Source organism: Dipodomys merriami, unplaced genomic scaffold (assembly GCF_024711535.1).
Source record: "Dipodomys merriami isolate MVZ:Mamm:240054 unplaced genomic scaffold, mDipMer1.0.p SCAF_328, whole genome shotgun sequence".
In the NCBI taxonomy this organism is placed as follows: Eukaryota; Metazoa; Chordata; class Mammalia; order Rodentia; family Heteromyidae; genus Dipodomys; species Dipodomys merriami.
In genome coordinates this window covers 304,036-319,017 of record NW_027204804.1, presented here as the reverse complement: position 1 = coordinate 319,017, position 14,982 = coordinate 304,036, and the positions used below count along the sequence as shown (strand labels likewise).

General features: G+C 54.8%; 1 protein-coding gene across 6 annotated transcripts; it reads left to right on the top strand.

Annotated features, from left to right (window-relative positions):
* Positions 1-4,343: 4,343 nt before the first annotated feature.
* LOC138841707 (SH2B adapter protein 1) lies at positions 4,344-13,695 on the top strand. Of its 6 annotated transcripts, none has more exons than XM_070042495.1 (9): positions 4,344-4,427; positions 6,433-7,469; positions 7,825-7,926; positions 8,149-8,240; positions 8,349-8,524; positions 11,308-11,511; positions 11,688-11,899; positions 12,013-12,181; positions 12,920-13,695. In XM_070042495.1, the coding sequence occupies exons 2-9, from the start codon at positions 6,522-6,524 to the stop codon at positions 13,294-13,296; spliced, it is 2,280 nt and encodes a 759-aa protein (XP_069898596.1). In that variant the 5' UTR covers positions 4,344-4,427; positions 6,433-6,521; the 3' UTR covers positions 13,297-13,695. The 6 variants fall into 6 exon arrangements, with proteins under 6 accessions (XP_069898596.1, XP_069898597.1, XP_069898598.1 ...); XM_070042496.1 differs by lacking the exon at positions 4,344-4,427 and adding an exon at positions 4,595-4,720; XM_070042497.1 differs by lacking the exon at positions 4,344-4,427 and adding an exon at positions 12,642-12,741 and having other exon boundaries at positions 5,051-7,469; positions 12,013-12,234; positions 12,920-13,008.
* Positions 13,696-14,982: the final 1,287 nt, after the last annotated feature.

Genomic DNA, 14,982 nt, shown 5'->3' with positions numbered 1-14,982 from the left:
CCTGCGCGCTGTCCCTCAGCTCTTCAGCTCAAGGCGAGCGCTCTACCACTTGAGCTACAGCGCCACTTCCGGTTTTCTGGTGGTTTATTGGAGATAGGAGTCTCACGGTCTCTCCTGCCCGGGCTGGCTTTGAACCGCGATCCTCAGATCTCAGCCTCCTGAGTAGCTAGGATTACAGGTGTGAGCCACCAGCGCCCGGCTGCTACACCTCTTTGAGCCACAATTCCACTTCAGATTTTCTGGTGGTTAACTGGAAATAAGAGTATCAGGGCCTTTCCTGCCTGGGCTAGCTTTGAACTAAGACTCTCGGTTCTCAGCCTCCTGAGTAGCTGCAATTACAGGTGCCTAAAACATTTCAAGATTCTTTTCTCTGTCAGGTCTTGCAGATGTTCTTCCTCTCCCGGCAGTTCTCTCCCTGCAGCTTTCCATATGGCTCGATCTTAATCTGGGATCACCTCGGGTGTCGGTGTCTCCTCTTCCATCTACAATAGCCCTGGGTCCCTTCTTATCACTTGTCATCTGACTTCATAGCATCTAATGTACAGAATTATCTTAAGGTTGCTTATTTTTGTTTTTGTTTTCTTGTCTCATCAGCTTATGACAATAACTTGATTTTTACTCTTTTTTTTTTTCCAGTCCTGTGGCTTGAACTCAGGGCCTCGGCACTATTCTTGAGCTTTTTGCTCAAGGCTAGTGCTCTACCAATTGAGTCACAGCACTACTTCCAGCCTTTTCTGTTTGTGTGGTACTAAGGAATCAAACCCAGGACTTCATGCATGCAAGGCAAGCAGTCTACCACTGAGCCACATTCCCAGGCCCAGAGTTTAAGCCCCACAACGGACCAAAAAAGAAAAAAGAAAACCACCAGAAGTGGTGCTGTTGCTCTAAATGGTAGAGTGGTAGCCTTGAGTAAAAATGCTCAGGTAGCACACAGGCCCTGAGTTCAAGCCCTAGTATTACCCCCCCCCCCTCCAGAATTGTTGAAGGGAATAAGTATAATCATGTTATATACATCTATGAAGAATGTCAAAGTCAGATGTTATGACACAGATGTAATCCCAACACTCAGGATGCTGAGGCAGGAGCATTGTAAGTTCCAGCCCAGCCTGAGCTACAAAATGAGCCGGGTGCCGGTGGCTCACGCCTGTAATCCTAGCTACTCAGGAGGCTGAGATCTGAGGATAGCGGTTCAAAGCCAGCCCTGGCAGGAAAGTCCGTGAGACTCTTATCTCCAATAAACCACTCAGAAAACCGGAAGTGGCACTGTGGGTCAAGTGGTAGAGCACTTGCTTTGAGTGAAGAGTGCACAGACACCGTTCAGGCCCAGAGTTCAAGCCCCACAACCCACAAAAAAAAAAAAAATAGATAAAACAATAACAAAATGTTACAATGAAACCTATTGTGTTGTGCAATTAATATATACTAATAAAGTTTTTTTAAGAGTGTTAAAAATGAGTTGTAATTGAGTGCCTTGGTTTTATTGTCTGTAACTGGGTATGTAAGTTATAGAACCTCTGTAAGAGCTCTTTTATCCCTCAAATTTTGAAAAGGAGTGTGTGTAGGACACAGTGTCATTGGAATGAGCTCTCTAGGAGCAGTTTCCACAGCATTATTGTTTTTGTCAGTCCTGGGTGTCAGAGTGTAGGTGCTGTTCCTGAGCTCTTTTGTTCAAGGCTAGCTCTATACCACTTTGAACTACAGTCCCACTTCTCCCTGAACTCTTTTGCTCAAGGCTAACATGCTACTACTTTGAGCCACAGCCCCCACTTCTGGTTTTCTGGTGGTTAATTGGAGAGAAGAGTCTCATGAACTTTTCTGCCTGAGCTGGGTTTGGACTGCAATCCTCAGATTCTCAGCTCTCAGCCTCCTGAGTAGCTAGGATTACAGGCGTGAGCCACTGGCGCCTGGCTGATATCCATGTTTTCTATAGGTGACACTAACAATGAATGCACAGCCAGTTCCTGTGGATCCTTGTATGCTGTGTACATGAATGTGTGTTGCCCATCTCCCCTCCCCCACATCCTGTACTCTCATATGTCCTAGTCTGGTATGTGGTTTCCAATAGTTAGGACTAATACTTTCTACTTTTCATTTCTATCCATGACTCCAGCCACTACTCATGTCTGATCACCAAACTGCCTTGTGCAGCGGACACTGCAAGGCCCATCTCAGCTGGGCAGCTTCATGTAGTTATACAAGGACACCACCTACACTAAGACTGTTTAGTCTACTTGTGGCTTAGCCACATTTCAAGTATTTAACTGCTACATGCAGCTAAATTCCTACACTACTGATTAATGCTGATGGAGACTAGTTCAGTCATCTCAGAAGGGGGGGAGGGGAAGTGGATGTATCTCAGTGGCACACAACACTTGTATGTGTGAGACATTAAGTTTGAACTCAGGACTCAATTTGGCTTGCTTGGTTGTTGCTCTATGACTTGAGCCACTCCTCCAGCCCAGATTTTTGCTAGTTTTTTTTTTTTGTTTTGTCTGGTCGTGGGGCCTGAACTCTGGTCCTGGGCGCTGTCCCTCAGCTCTTCAGCTCAAGGCTAGCGCTCTACCACTTGAGCCACAGTGCCACTTGTGGCTTTTTTCTTTTTGCTTATGTGGTGCTGAGGAAATGAACCCAGGGCCTCATGCATGCGAGGCAAGTGCTCTACCACTGAGCTACCTTCCCAGCCCCTTTGCCAGTTATTTTTGTCTGAGTTCTTGATCCTCAAGACCTCAGCCTCCCAAATTGCTAGGATTTATTGGCTTGTTCGACACAGCACATTTAAACCTAACTTACCAATGGTCCCTTGCCCTCCTCTGTATTCCTCTACTGTCCTACCTAGATAGACCAAGAGTGTGTAATGTATGGCTTGGGGAGGCAGGGTAAGGTAGACTACAGGAGTAAGTCTCTCTAAACATCTTTCTCTGAAGTGGGAAGAAGGATGGACAAAGCTAGTAATGGGGACCTTAACAATTTGTGAGCTGATGTTTGGTTAGAGTTGAGGAGACTGGCTGGGCCAGATGTTGCTTTTTTTTCCTCTAAGTTTTTCCAACTCTGATCTGTCAGATGCATCCTTGAACATTTTTCTGAGTCGGGGCCTTTATCCATTTCTTGTGTTAGTTGCCTCTGTTCCATGGTCAGGTAGTCAGTTCTGGACATTTTACTGGGACTCTCAGAAAAGATGCATGTTCCTTCCACCAAGTCACTAAGCGACTGGAATTTCACTTTGGAGATAAGCCATCTTGCTACTAGAGAGGAGACCAGCTTGAGCTGGAAGTCCAACACATGGGGAAACAGAACCAGTGATGAAAAGCCAGAGCTTCCTCAACTTCCTTTGGGTCCCTATATTCATCTGATCCTACTCCATTCTGGACTTTTCATTACTTCAACTACGGCAGAGCAGGAGTCGCTGAGAGACTGGATAGCTGGAAGATCTTTGTTTACACATGACTTCAACTCTCTTCTATGCCTACCTGGCCTTGACACCTGTGGGTTTTGTTGTTGTTTGTTTTGCTCTGTGGTGGGGTTTGAGCTCAGGACTGTCCCCGCGCTCTTGCTCAAGTGCAACACTGTTAACTGAGTCACAGCTCCACTCCCGGTTTTCCGGTGGTTAATTGGAGCTACAAGTCTCATGGCCTTTCCTGCCCGGGCTGGCTTCGAACCACGATCCTCAGACCTCAGCCTCCTGGGTAGCTGGGATCACCCTGCCACGGGCTCCCGGCTTGACGCACGTCCGAATCCGACCTCACTGTTTATTTCCCCATCTTTCTTTCCCGACTTCAGAGATGGACTCCCTCTCCCACCACCGCCTGACCCCTCTCCGCGGAGAAGCCAAGGTCGTTAGGTTCGGGCTCCATCTTCTCGCAGGGCCTCGCCAAGGTCACCCGCTCCTCCTCCGGCCCAGCGGCCCGGGGCAGCGTCCGCGTCCCCCGGCGCTCTAGGCCGCGGCCGGCGCGCGGCAGCGCCGTCATCGTCTCGCTGGTCCCCGGCGCTCGAGCTCGGCGGCTACTCTAGCACGCCGCTAGGGCTCGGGACTCTATCCCCTTCTCTATGGTGGACGGCTCTCCACCGTCCCGAGTCTCCTCGCGGAGGGCCTTCCCGCGGCTACCTCAGTGCTCCTTGTGAGTCGCAGCCGCAGAAGCATCTGGAGCTCCGCCAGGCTCCCCGGGCTCCTCGGCTCTGGGAGGGGTCGGCGCGGAGGGGGCCGAAGTGCATCCGAAGGAGCCGTTCTCTCTCGCCGATCTTCTCTATGGTCGCTTCCTCCGGAGGGGAAAAAAAAAAAAAAAAAGAGGCGGGGGGGGGGGGGGGTCCCTGCGCATGCGCAGATCCGGGCTGGGCGCTCGTCGCCGAGGGGCGGGGGGCGCAGGGAGCGGGAGCCGCCGCCGCCGCCACCGCCGCCGCCTCCGGAGCTAACCGCGGGGACCGAGATGCAGGTGGGACCGGAACCGGAACCCCCCCTCTTCCAGTGTCTCTTCCTCTCTGCGACCCGACCCCCGGCGCCTGAGAGGAGCCCTGGGAGGAGTGGGCGTGGGGGGCCCGGGGCCGGGGGGCGCTCGCGGAGTGCGGCACCGCAGGGCCCCGGGAAGGGGCGCGGGGGGGGGGGCGGCCCGCGAGCAGGGCCGGGGCCGAGTGCACTGACCACGAGGCCCGCAGGGTCCCAGCCGGGAGCGGAGCCTGCACCCGCCACCACCCGCCCTTCGGGAAATGTCATAACTGAGCCCAGAAGGCAGGTGCACCGGGAAATTGTGTTTGTGGAGTCTTGATGGGCAGGAGGGAAACTGAGTCACCGGGCGCCGAAGCCGCGGGGTCAGCGGGTTGGGAGGGGATTGGGTCTGCTGGGCGGTACGGGGGGCGGGGGGGGGTTGGGTGGGCCTGTGCGGGCCGAGGGGCCTCTGGCTGGGGACATCTCAGCAGTGTCTGCACCTCTTGGCTCCATTCCCCTGGTGTTCTGCCTCCCGCATCTCCTGGCTGCTGGTGGTTGGATTTGGAGTTGTCCTTATGGTGGGGGCCGCCTGAGCCGTTTAGGGTCCTGGCCAAAGCGGGGGGGGGGTGGGAGGGGGAGAATGCAGAGTTCGAGGCTGACTGTGGGTTTGAGCAGGAGGAGGTGAAGGTTGCTGCTGGTGTGGGGGAGACACCTGAGCGTCCCCGGGGCTCTCACACCTTCCAGTGTGGCGCAGCCTCGGGTTGTAAATTCTACACCCAGCTCTGCCACTTGCTAGTTGTGACATTTGGGGAAGCTGCTTTCTTTCTCTCTTTTCTCTTTTTTAGAAAGTTAGCACGCTAGTCCCCTTCTGCCCCCCTCCCCCCCAAAGAGAGTAATAATGGCAGTCATTTCTCGTGTTTGCTTTGTGTCAAGCACTGATGTTCCATTTCATTTCGTTTCTTCCAATGCCTATCAACGGTAGGGATCATTAGCTCTGTTTCAGTAGACAGGAAGACTGCAGCTGAGTGAGGATGTGTCATTTGTTCAAGATCACACAGCTAACAAGTGGCTGAGCCGGGGTTCAGCCCAAGTCTGACTCCAAATCCCATGGCCTTGGGCATTGCCAGGTTAACCAGCCTTTGGGGTACATTCCCTGGGGGTAGAAAATATCAACAATCCTAGGGCCCCAGAGCCTGCCCTGTGATGACTGAATTTATGCTGTGGTCAGCAAAGACTTGACCCACCCCGCCATCTTTCTTTTTTATGGTGCTGCTGCCACTAGGCCCCAGACTAAAGCCCTCCCCCAGCCCCCTGTACCCATTCCAAATTTCCTTCCCTCAGTGCTTGGGTGATGGGTTCAGCTTCCATAATGACAGCTGCTTTGAGCCACCCTGTCCATGTCTTGAATGAACAAACTCTTACCTCCGAGTTGGACTTAGGATACTTGAGGGAGGGTCTCTTTAAGCTGGATGGTTCCAATATCCCATCAGTCCCTGGTGAGCTGGTGTGGTAAGCAGTTTGGGTTCTCTCAAGCCCTGGGGACAGAGACTGGGTACTCGAAAGCATAGCAGAGTGGACCCAGTGTTGTAAAGCTTGTCTGAGTTTTGGTTTTCTCCTATGAGAGGTTATGACATCTTCTCCCAGGGAAAGGTAAGATGACTCCATGGAAGCCTCTGGAATGGCACATGGGAAGTGCGTGACAGGTGGTGGAGGATCTGTTTTAAGAGAAGGGCAGTGGTAACCTGGAGTTCTTTGTGGAGGGAAGTGTTCCACACCTCCCTTGCTCCTGGATCACTTTCCGAGAGAGAGGTCACAAAGGCAGCCGGAGAAATCCTGTGGGGACAGCCTTAGGGCGCGTGGGGTGTGCAGATCGGGAAGAGGGAGAAGCATTTGGGTTCTCTCCCCGATTGTCCTCTGAGGGGATGAACCACATGAAGGGTCTCTGGCTTGGGTTGGGATGCCCCGTCCCACCTCTGCAGTGACTCTGTGTATGTGCCTCTCTCTTCCTCCTGCAGCTGCTGCCGCTCACCCTGTGTCTCCTGGCCACTTCCCTCTTTGCTGCCCTTCCCCACAGGCTCTCCCTCTCCTCCTCCTGGGGCCCATCATGAATGGTGCCCCTTCCCCTGAGGATGGGGCCTCCCCCTCCCCGCCCCCTCTCCCTCCACCTCCTCCTCCAAGTTGGCGGGAGTTCTGTGAGTCCCATGCTCGGGCTGCGGCCCTGGATTTTGCCCGCCGTTTCCGCCTCTACCTGGCCTCCCACCCACAGTACGCGGGGCCTGGCGCAGAGGCTGCCTTCTCCCGCCGCTTTGCTGAGCTCTTCCTGCAGCACTTTGAAGCCGAGGTGGCCCGGGCCTCTGGCTCCCTCTCGCCACCTGTCCTGGCCCCCCTGAGCCCTGGCCTGGAAAGCCCACCACCCAACGACCTGTCCCTTGAGAGCTGCAGGGTGGGTGGGCCCCTGGCGGTGCTGGGCCCTTCCCGATCATCTGAGGACCTGGCCGGCCCCCTCCCTTCCTCCGTCTCTTCCTCTTCTTCAACCTCCTCAAAGCCGAAGCTTAAGAAACGCTTCTCCCTCCGTTCGGTGGGTCGTTCGGTTCGAGGCTCGGTCCGTGGCATCTTACAGTGGCGGGGGACCGTTGAGCCTCCCTCCCCAGCTGGGCCCCTGGAGACCTCTTCGGGCACCCCAGTCCTGGGTGGAAACAGCAACTCCAACTCCTCTGGTGGGGCTGGGAACATTGGTAGGGGACTGGTTAGTGATGGCACGTCCCCTGGGGAGAGATGGACTCACCATTTTGAGAGGCTGAGACTCAGTCGAGGAGGGGCCTCCTTGAAGGACGGAGCAGGGATGGTGCAGAGGGAAGAGCTCTTGAGTTTCATGGGGGCTGAAGAGGCCGCTCCCGACCCTGCTGGAGTGGGGCGGGGAGGAGGGGCATCTGGGCCTACCTCAGGAGGAGGAGGAGGAGGGCAGCCTCAGTGGCAGAAGTGTCGCTTACTGCTTCGGAGTGAAGGAGAAGGAGGAGGAGGAAGTCGCCTGGAGTTCTTTGTACCACCCAAGGTGAGCCCAGGGGGGGCGTGTGTGTGTGTGTCTGTGTGTCTGTGTGTCTGTGTGTCTGAGCAAGTGATAAGAGCAACCAGAGTGGTAGCGCAGTCCTGTAGGTAAGCAAGAGGGTTCATCAGCAGCCCTGTAGGTAAGCAAGAGGGCTCATCAGCCAGGAACAGAACTTTTCTTCCTCATAAGAGAGAACATAGCTTTGCTGACCCTCTGAGCTAGCCACTGCTAGCTGGTGGGGCAGCACCGGACAGCAGTCCCCAACTTCCCCGAGAGACCTAAAAAGGACGGTGAATGTGTGGAGGGAAGGGAGAGATCTCAGCACACCAATCAACTGGCTCTTGCTGCTTCTCCCGCCAAGGCATCACGGCCCCGACTCAGCATCCCCTGCTCGACCATCACAGACGTCCGGACAACCACAGCCCTGGAGATGCCCGACCGGGAAAACACGTTCGTGGTGAAGGTAGGAACACGGAACCCCTGTCCCCAGGGAGTACTCATGCCAGGGAGGAAGCTCTTGGCACATTGTAAACAAACAGCCACGGCTAGAGCGTGTGGCTTTGCGTTTTCTGGAAGGGGGCTAGAGAAAGGAGATGGTCTCATTCTTCTTAGGAGTAGATGTGGTCATGGGACTCCTCCCCATCCCCTACCCCGGCTGAGGCCCTCCCTCCTCTGGGTCCTGTAGGTGGAAGGCCCCTCGGAATACATCCTGGAGACGACTGATGCTCTCCATGTGAAGGCTTGGGTGACTGACATCCAGGAATGCCTGAGCCCAGGGTGAGGAGCCTGCCTTTGTCACGGATGGGCCTGGGCGGGAATGGAGAGCACTCTTGTACCTCTCTCCTGGTGATCTTCTCGCCAGCAGCATTTTTCCTATCTCTACAGACCCTGCCCGGCTACCAGTCCACGTCCCATGACCCTCCCTCTAGCCCCGGGGGCCTCCTTCCTCACAAGGGAGAACACAGAGAGTCTGGAACTGCCCTGCCTGAATCACTCAGAGAGTCTGCCCAGCCAGGACCTGCTGCTGGGACCCAGCGAAAGCAATGAGCGCCTGTCACAGGGTAAGGTGGCACCTCGAAGGCCTGGAGGTCTCCCAGCCCCGTGGGCAAGGCTCCTGTCCTTTCCCTCTCTGGAGACTCTTCTGAGCACACCATTCCTGTGTCCTGTTGTCCTCATCTTTTGGCCTCAAATATGCCAAGCACTTTCGGGCCACAGAACCATCATCAGCCCACACAGGCCCCAAGCAAACTCATAGCTATGCAGCTTTCTATGCCCAGCCTTCCACTTCTGTAAGTCTCCTACAGGCTCCCGTGCTGGCCCACGCAGGTAATGATTTCTCTTTTCCAAGCTTCTCGAACACTGTTGTTCTTACTCCGTATCTCTGCTGAAGACTCCCAAGTTTTTGTTTTGTTTTTTTTTTTTGCCTCTGTGCTTCTTGGCCTGACCAGACTCTCCTGTACACATAAGGAGACAATCCATTTTATCTACTTCTTGAGCCACACCCTTAGCCTAATTCACCTTTCTCCATTTTGGCTTCTACTCTACCCTTTCCCTTTCTCCTGACCCTTGTTTTCAGTTTCACCTTCACAATGCCTAAACCAATGATGGTACTAAGCGAAGGAACAAAGAAATCATAGACTCTTGGAGCTAGAGTGGACCTTCCGGATCATTAGATCCAGTGGTCTTGGCTCCCTGAAGGGGGAAGAAGCTTTTCTGGGGTCACATGAGGGACTGTGGCAAAGATGGGCTCCACCCACCTGGTTCCCGAGCCCCTTCCACACATGCTGATCTCTTGGCACAATAGTGGACATTTTTGTAGGCCCAGGCCTGCTCCTCAGCAGACATTCAGGAAGTCCTTGTACATGGCTGGTCCTACGCTGGGCACCCTCTCCCCTCCCCTGGACACTCCAGGAGAGTCAGATGTCTGAGATGAGCTCCTTGTCCATTGTGGGCTTAGTCTAGCTAGGTTAGTAAGACCTTGCTCTTGATTTCAGAAAAAATAAGTTCCTAAAACAGAGAGTCTGCGCTGTAGCCTCCCAAACAAGCAGCTTGGGACCTCAGGAGGTAGAGAACAGGGAAGGAGGAATAGAGAGACTGCTTCCTAGAGCAGGTGAGAGCACATGGCTTGAAGGGGGTGAAGGCTGGCCCAGAGACCTGGTGGAGGAAGACGGCCAGGATGCTTGGGAAGCTGGTATAATAGATGAAATGGGCTGGAGTAAAGAACACATGGGGGCTGGGCGCCAGTGCCTCATGCCTGTCATTCTAGCCACACAGGAAGCCAATCAGGAAAGACCCTTATCTCCTATTAACCACCAAAAGCAGGAAACGGAGCTGTAGCACTACGCTTGGGGCAAAAAAAGCTCAGGGAAGGCATCCAGGGCTTGAGTTCAAGCCCAAGGACCGGCACACACACAAAAAGAACACATGGGTTCAATGAAAGATCAAGTTCAAGTTGGTTTAGCTTAGGGGGAGTAACAGAAGAGGAATATTTTTGTAGTTGTTTTCACAGTACTGCAGTCTGAACTCAGGGCCTGGCACTTGCTAGGTAGGTGTTGTACTACTGGAGCTATTTTTTCCCCCACAGCAATTAATTAATTAATTAGTTAATTATTTTTAAGTGCCTGTTTTGGGGCTTGAATTCAGGTCCTAGGCCCTGAGTGTTTTTATTTGAGGCTAGTGTTCTACCACTTGAGCCACAGCTCCTCTTCTGGTTCTTCTGGAGCTAATCTCACGGACTTTCTTGCCCAGGATGGTTTTAAACCTGGCTTTGAACCACAATTCTCTGATCTCAGCATCCTGAATAGCGAGGATTACAGGCATGAGTCACTGGTGCCTGGCCTCCCAACCTTTTTTTTTTTTTTTTTTTACTTTAGTTTGTTTTTCAGATACAATCTTCCACTTCTGCCTGAGTTGGCCTTAGACCATGATCCTCCTATCTCTGTCTCTAGAGTAGTTAGAGTTACAAGCATGCACCACCACACCAGGCTCCACACCGGGTTTTGAGAGAGGTTCTTGCTAAGTTTTACCTTGTTTGGCCTTGGACCACCATCCTCCCACTTCTGCATCCTAACTAGCTAGAATTAGAGGTGTGAGACACCATACTGAGGTCCTTTTTAGTTTTTCTGCGAGTGTCTCCCTCTATAGCTAGGCTGCCCTTGAACTTGATGTCTTCCTGCTTCAGCCTCCTGAGTGTGTGTCACCTGGCAGATAGAAAAAAAAATTTTTTTTTTTTTGGGTCTGTCGTGGGGCTTGAACTCTGGGCCTGGGCGCTTTCCCTGAGCTCTTCAGCTCAAGGCAGGTGCTCTACCACTTGCGCCATAGTGCCGCTTATGGTTTTCTGGTGGTTAATTGGAGATAAGAGTCTCACAGACTTTCCTGCCTGGGCTGGCTTTGAACCACGATCTGCAGATCTCAGCCTCCTGAGTAGCTCGGATTACAGGCGTGAGCCACCAGCACCGGCCAGATGGAAATTTTTTGATGCCTGTTAGTGTTAGGAGCTTTGTCCTGTTAGCCAAACAAGGGACTCGGTTATTATTTGGTGGTAGTGGGGTTTGAACTTGACCCCATGAGCCACACCTGAAGCCCCAAAAGGCTCCTCTAATGTGAAACATTTGAACCATCTGTAACCGTCTTTCACCTGACGATTCAGAAAAGACATAGGGACATTTAGATCCTAGGACCTCCTTGCAATAGCTGCAGCCCCTCAGCAGTGCACCAAGCGTTAAGTTGGAGGTTTCTGGTCCATACTATCAGGGATCACTGCCAGTGGGGAAGCAGACCAGAACCAGGTCTCCAGAAGTGACGTGTGGAGCCCTCAACCCTGCCCTCCTCCCTTTCCTTCTAGGGGCATACGGGGGCCTCTCAGATCGGCCTTCTGCATCCATCTCCCCCAGTTCTGCCTCCATTGCCGCCTCCCATTTTGACTCAATGGAACTGCTTCCCCCAGAGTTGCCCCCTCGCATGCCCATTGAGGAGGGCCCCCCAGCAGGGACAGCTCATCCTCTCTCAGCCCCCTACCCTCCCCTGGACACTCCAGAAACAGCCACAGGTACCAGAGGGTGATGTGTGTCTTGCCAGGGCTGCTTGCCTGCCTTCCTGAGGCTCTTGTCTGGGGAGTAGCGTGCACCTGAGCTGGGAGGAGGGGGGGACAGAGGGGCCGAGGGACCAAGGAAGAGCAGGGCCTCCCTGACGCCCCAATTTTTCCTCCCTCTCTCCCTCCTGAAGGGTCATTCCTGTTCCAGGGGGAGTCGGAGGGAGGCGAGGGGGACCAGCCCCTCTCAGGGTACCCTTGGTTCCACGGGATGCTCTCTCGACTCAAGGCTGCCCAGTTAGTGCTGGAAGGCGGTGCCAGCTCGCATGGTGTCTTCCTGGTCCGTCAGAGCGAGACAAGACGGGGCGAGTACGTCCTCACTTTCAACTTCCAGGGCAAGGCCAAGGTGAGTGGCCACGAAGGAAGCCGCGGAGCGCGCCGTCTGTGCGCGGGGCCGAGGCTGCAGCCGCAGCTGGCCGGGGCCTCGGCCTCGGCCTCACTGGCTCCTCCTGCCCTCAGCACTTGCGCCTGTCGCTCAACGAGGAGGGCCAGTGTCGGGTCCAGCACCTGTGGTTCCAGTCCATTTTCGATATGCTCGAGCACTTCCGGGTGCACCCCATCCCTCTCGAGTCTGGAGGCTCCAGTGACGTGGTCCTCGTCAGCTACGTGCCCTCCCAGCGGCCGCAGGGTGAGCAGAGCAGGTCTGCCGGGGAGGAGGTGCCCGCGCACCCAGCAAGTGAGGTGTGTGTGCCAGGAAGGCGGGCGGGGATGGAGGCCAGGCCGTCAGGGAGAGGGGCCGTAGAGACCCTAGGCAAGGGGGCCTGCGTGTGCGGGCCAGGGATGGAGGAAGGCGGAGCTGTAGGCAGGCCGAGGCTCCTCCGGGGCCAGGAGCAGTGCAGAGCGGGCTGGTGCATTCCCATTCCATTGGCTCCCCCGTGCCATCATCGTCTGTCTCCTGGCTTCATCCTCCCAGCCCTGTCTTTGCCCTCGTCACTGTGACCTCCTCGCTTTGGGCCTGCCTGCCCTCGTGGGGGATGCTTGGTGATCCCCCTCTCCCTCCTCCCTTGATGTCTGATGGTCCCTGTCTGATCTCTCCCTTTCCCCCACCCCAACGTCCCCATCTGTCCCCACGTTACCCCCTCCCCCAGGCCGGGAGCAGGCCGCGAGCCATGCAGGGGTGTGCGAGGGAGATGGATGCTACCCCGAGGCCTCCTCCACCCTCCTGCCCTGCGGAGCGAGTGACTGTGTGTAAGTGTGGTCCTCCTCTCACCGCCGCCCATGATCCATCCTTCATGGAGGGGGGGGTGCTCAGGAGACGGGTGTGGGGGAGATAGCACATGGCTCCTGGGGGGGGCGAGCGAAGGGGAGGCCGCTGCCAGAGCTCGCCTCCCTCCACAATCAGTGTCTTCTCACCATTCCCATCCAGAGCCGAGCACCTCCCATGACCCACCCCAGGCCCCTGAACCCCCTCCATGGACAGCTCCCCCACATCCTGGGGCAGAAGAGGCGGCGGGGGCGCCAGAAGTGGCGGCAGCAGCAGCCACAGCAGCCAAAGAGAAGCAAGAAAAAGAGAAAGCGGGCAGTGGAGGGGGCCAGGAAGAGCTGGTCCCCCTGGCTGAGCTGGTCTCCATGGTGGAATTGGAAGAGGCCATAGCACCTGGAGCGGAGGCCCAGGGTGGTGCTGGCTCTGGTGGGGACGCGGCCATGACCCTGATAGCGCAGCTCCAGCAGTTACCACTAGGGGGCAACAGAGAAGAAGGGGGCCATCCCAGAGCCATTAATAACCAGTACTCCTTTGTGTGAGCCACCCACCCACCCTCCACTCTCCTTGCTCCCCAGCCTTCGGTGGAGAGGCCAGGCGGGGTGGGGACATAGAGGAGAGTGGGACTCCGCTCCCCACATGCTTCCTGGCCCTTGTCAGCCAAGGGCATATATGTTGGTACGAGCAGCCATTCGAGAGCCCTGCTAACTCCCCAGTTTGTACACTACAGGTGCCCCTTCCCCACTGGGGACTTGGGCTCCATTACCTCCCTGCGGGGCTCCTGTGCTCAGTCCCATCCCTGGGGGCCATTTCCCCACTTAACCACCCCCCAGCCCAAGCAAAGGGTGAGGGGGAAGGGCTGTCAGTTGTATTAAGATTGTCATTATTGTTTTAAACAAAACAGAGCAGCATAAATCAATAAAAGGGTTATCTCAGTTCCATGGTGGTGGCCAGTCTTTGCAGTGGGGCCTGGGACAGGCGTCCAGAGGGCTTACTCTCCTGTCCCAGAACCTGAGCTTCAGAGCTGAGGGGCCAGAGCGCTGGGTTTCAGGGCCATGGCTTTGCAGGCTGGCTAGTGTGCAGAGCTCAGCAGTACGTCTTGGGGTTTCTAGCATATTCCCTTCATGCAAGTGCGGCCCACAAGCCATTTGTGTGGTTTTGTGTGTGTGTGTGTGTGTGTGTGTGTGCACATGTGCACAGGCACACATCAGTACTAGGGCTTAAACTTGGGGCTTGGTGCTGTTCCTGAGTTGTTTTGCTCAAGACTAGCACTCTACCGTTACAGCTCCACTTCTTGCTTTTGGTGGTTAATTGGAGAGAAGAGTCTCTTAGATTTTTCCTGCAGAGGGCTGGCTTTGAACTATGATCCTCAGATCTCAGCCTCCCGAGTAGCTAGGATTGTAGGCATGAGCCACCAGTGCCCGACTACAGGCCTCTCCCCCCCCCCCCCCCCCCGCTCCCATCCTGGTGCTTGAACTCAAGACCTGGGCCTTGTCCTTGAGCTCCCTTTGCTCAAGGCTAGTGCTCTACCAGTTGAGCCACAGAACCACTTTTGGCTTCTTCTGAGTAGTTTATTAGCAATAAGAGGCTCAGGGACTTTTCTCTCTGGGCTGACTTTGAACCTTAATCCTCAGATCTCAGCCTTCTTAGTAGCTAGGATTAGAGCCATGAGCCAATGCCTGGCTACAGGCCTTTTTTTTTTTTTTTTTTCCTTTCCTGGACTCAGGGCTTGGACATTGTTCCTGAGCTTCTTTTGCCCAAGGCTAGCACTCTACCACTTGAGCCATAGCACTCCTTCCAGCTTTTTCTATATACGTGGTATTGAGGAATCAAACCCAGGGCTTCATGCATGCTAGGCAAGCGCACTACCACTAAGCCACATTCCCAGCTCCAGGATTTTCGTTTTTTGTTTTTGTCAGAGAGCTTGAACTCTGGGCCTGGGCACTGTCCCTGAGCTCTTCAGCTCTAAGCAAGTGCTCTGCCACTTGAGCCACAGTGCCACTTCTGGTTTTCTGGTGGTTAATTGAACATAAGAGTCTCGTGGACTTTCCTGCCCCGGCTGGCTTTGAGCCATGATCCTCAGATCTCAGCCTCCTGAGTTGCTAGAATGACAGGCATAAGACACCAGCTCCCAGCGCTCCAGGCCATTTTTTAAGGCCCTTGACATCATTTGGTACATGATAAGATCCACACAGATGCTTCCTGTCAGCTGCCTATAGCTGTCTGAC

Coding starts and splice junctions, on each gene's coding strand:
- LOC138841707 (XM_070042493.1), top strand. CDS start 6,375: ATGCCCCGTCCCACCTCTGCAGTGACTCTGTGTATGTGCCTCTCTCTT. Junction 7,470..7,824: donor AGTTCTTTGTACCACCCAAG/GTGAGCCCAGGG, acceptor TCTCCCGCCAAG/GCATCACGGCCCCGACTCAG. Junction 11,900..12,012: donor ACTTCCAGGGCAAGGCCAAG/GTGAGTGGCCAC, acceptor TCCTGCCCTCAG/CACTTGCGCCTGTCGCTCAA.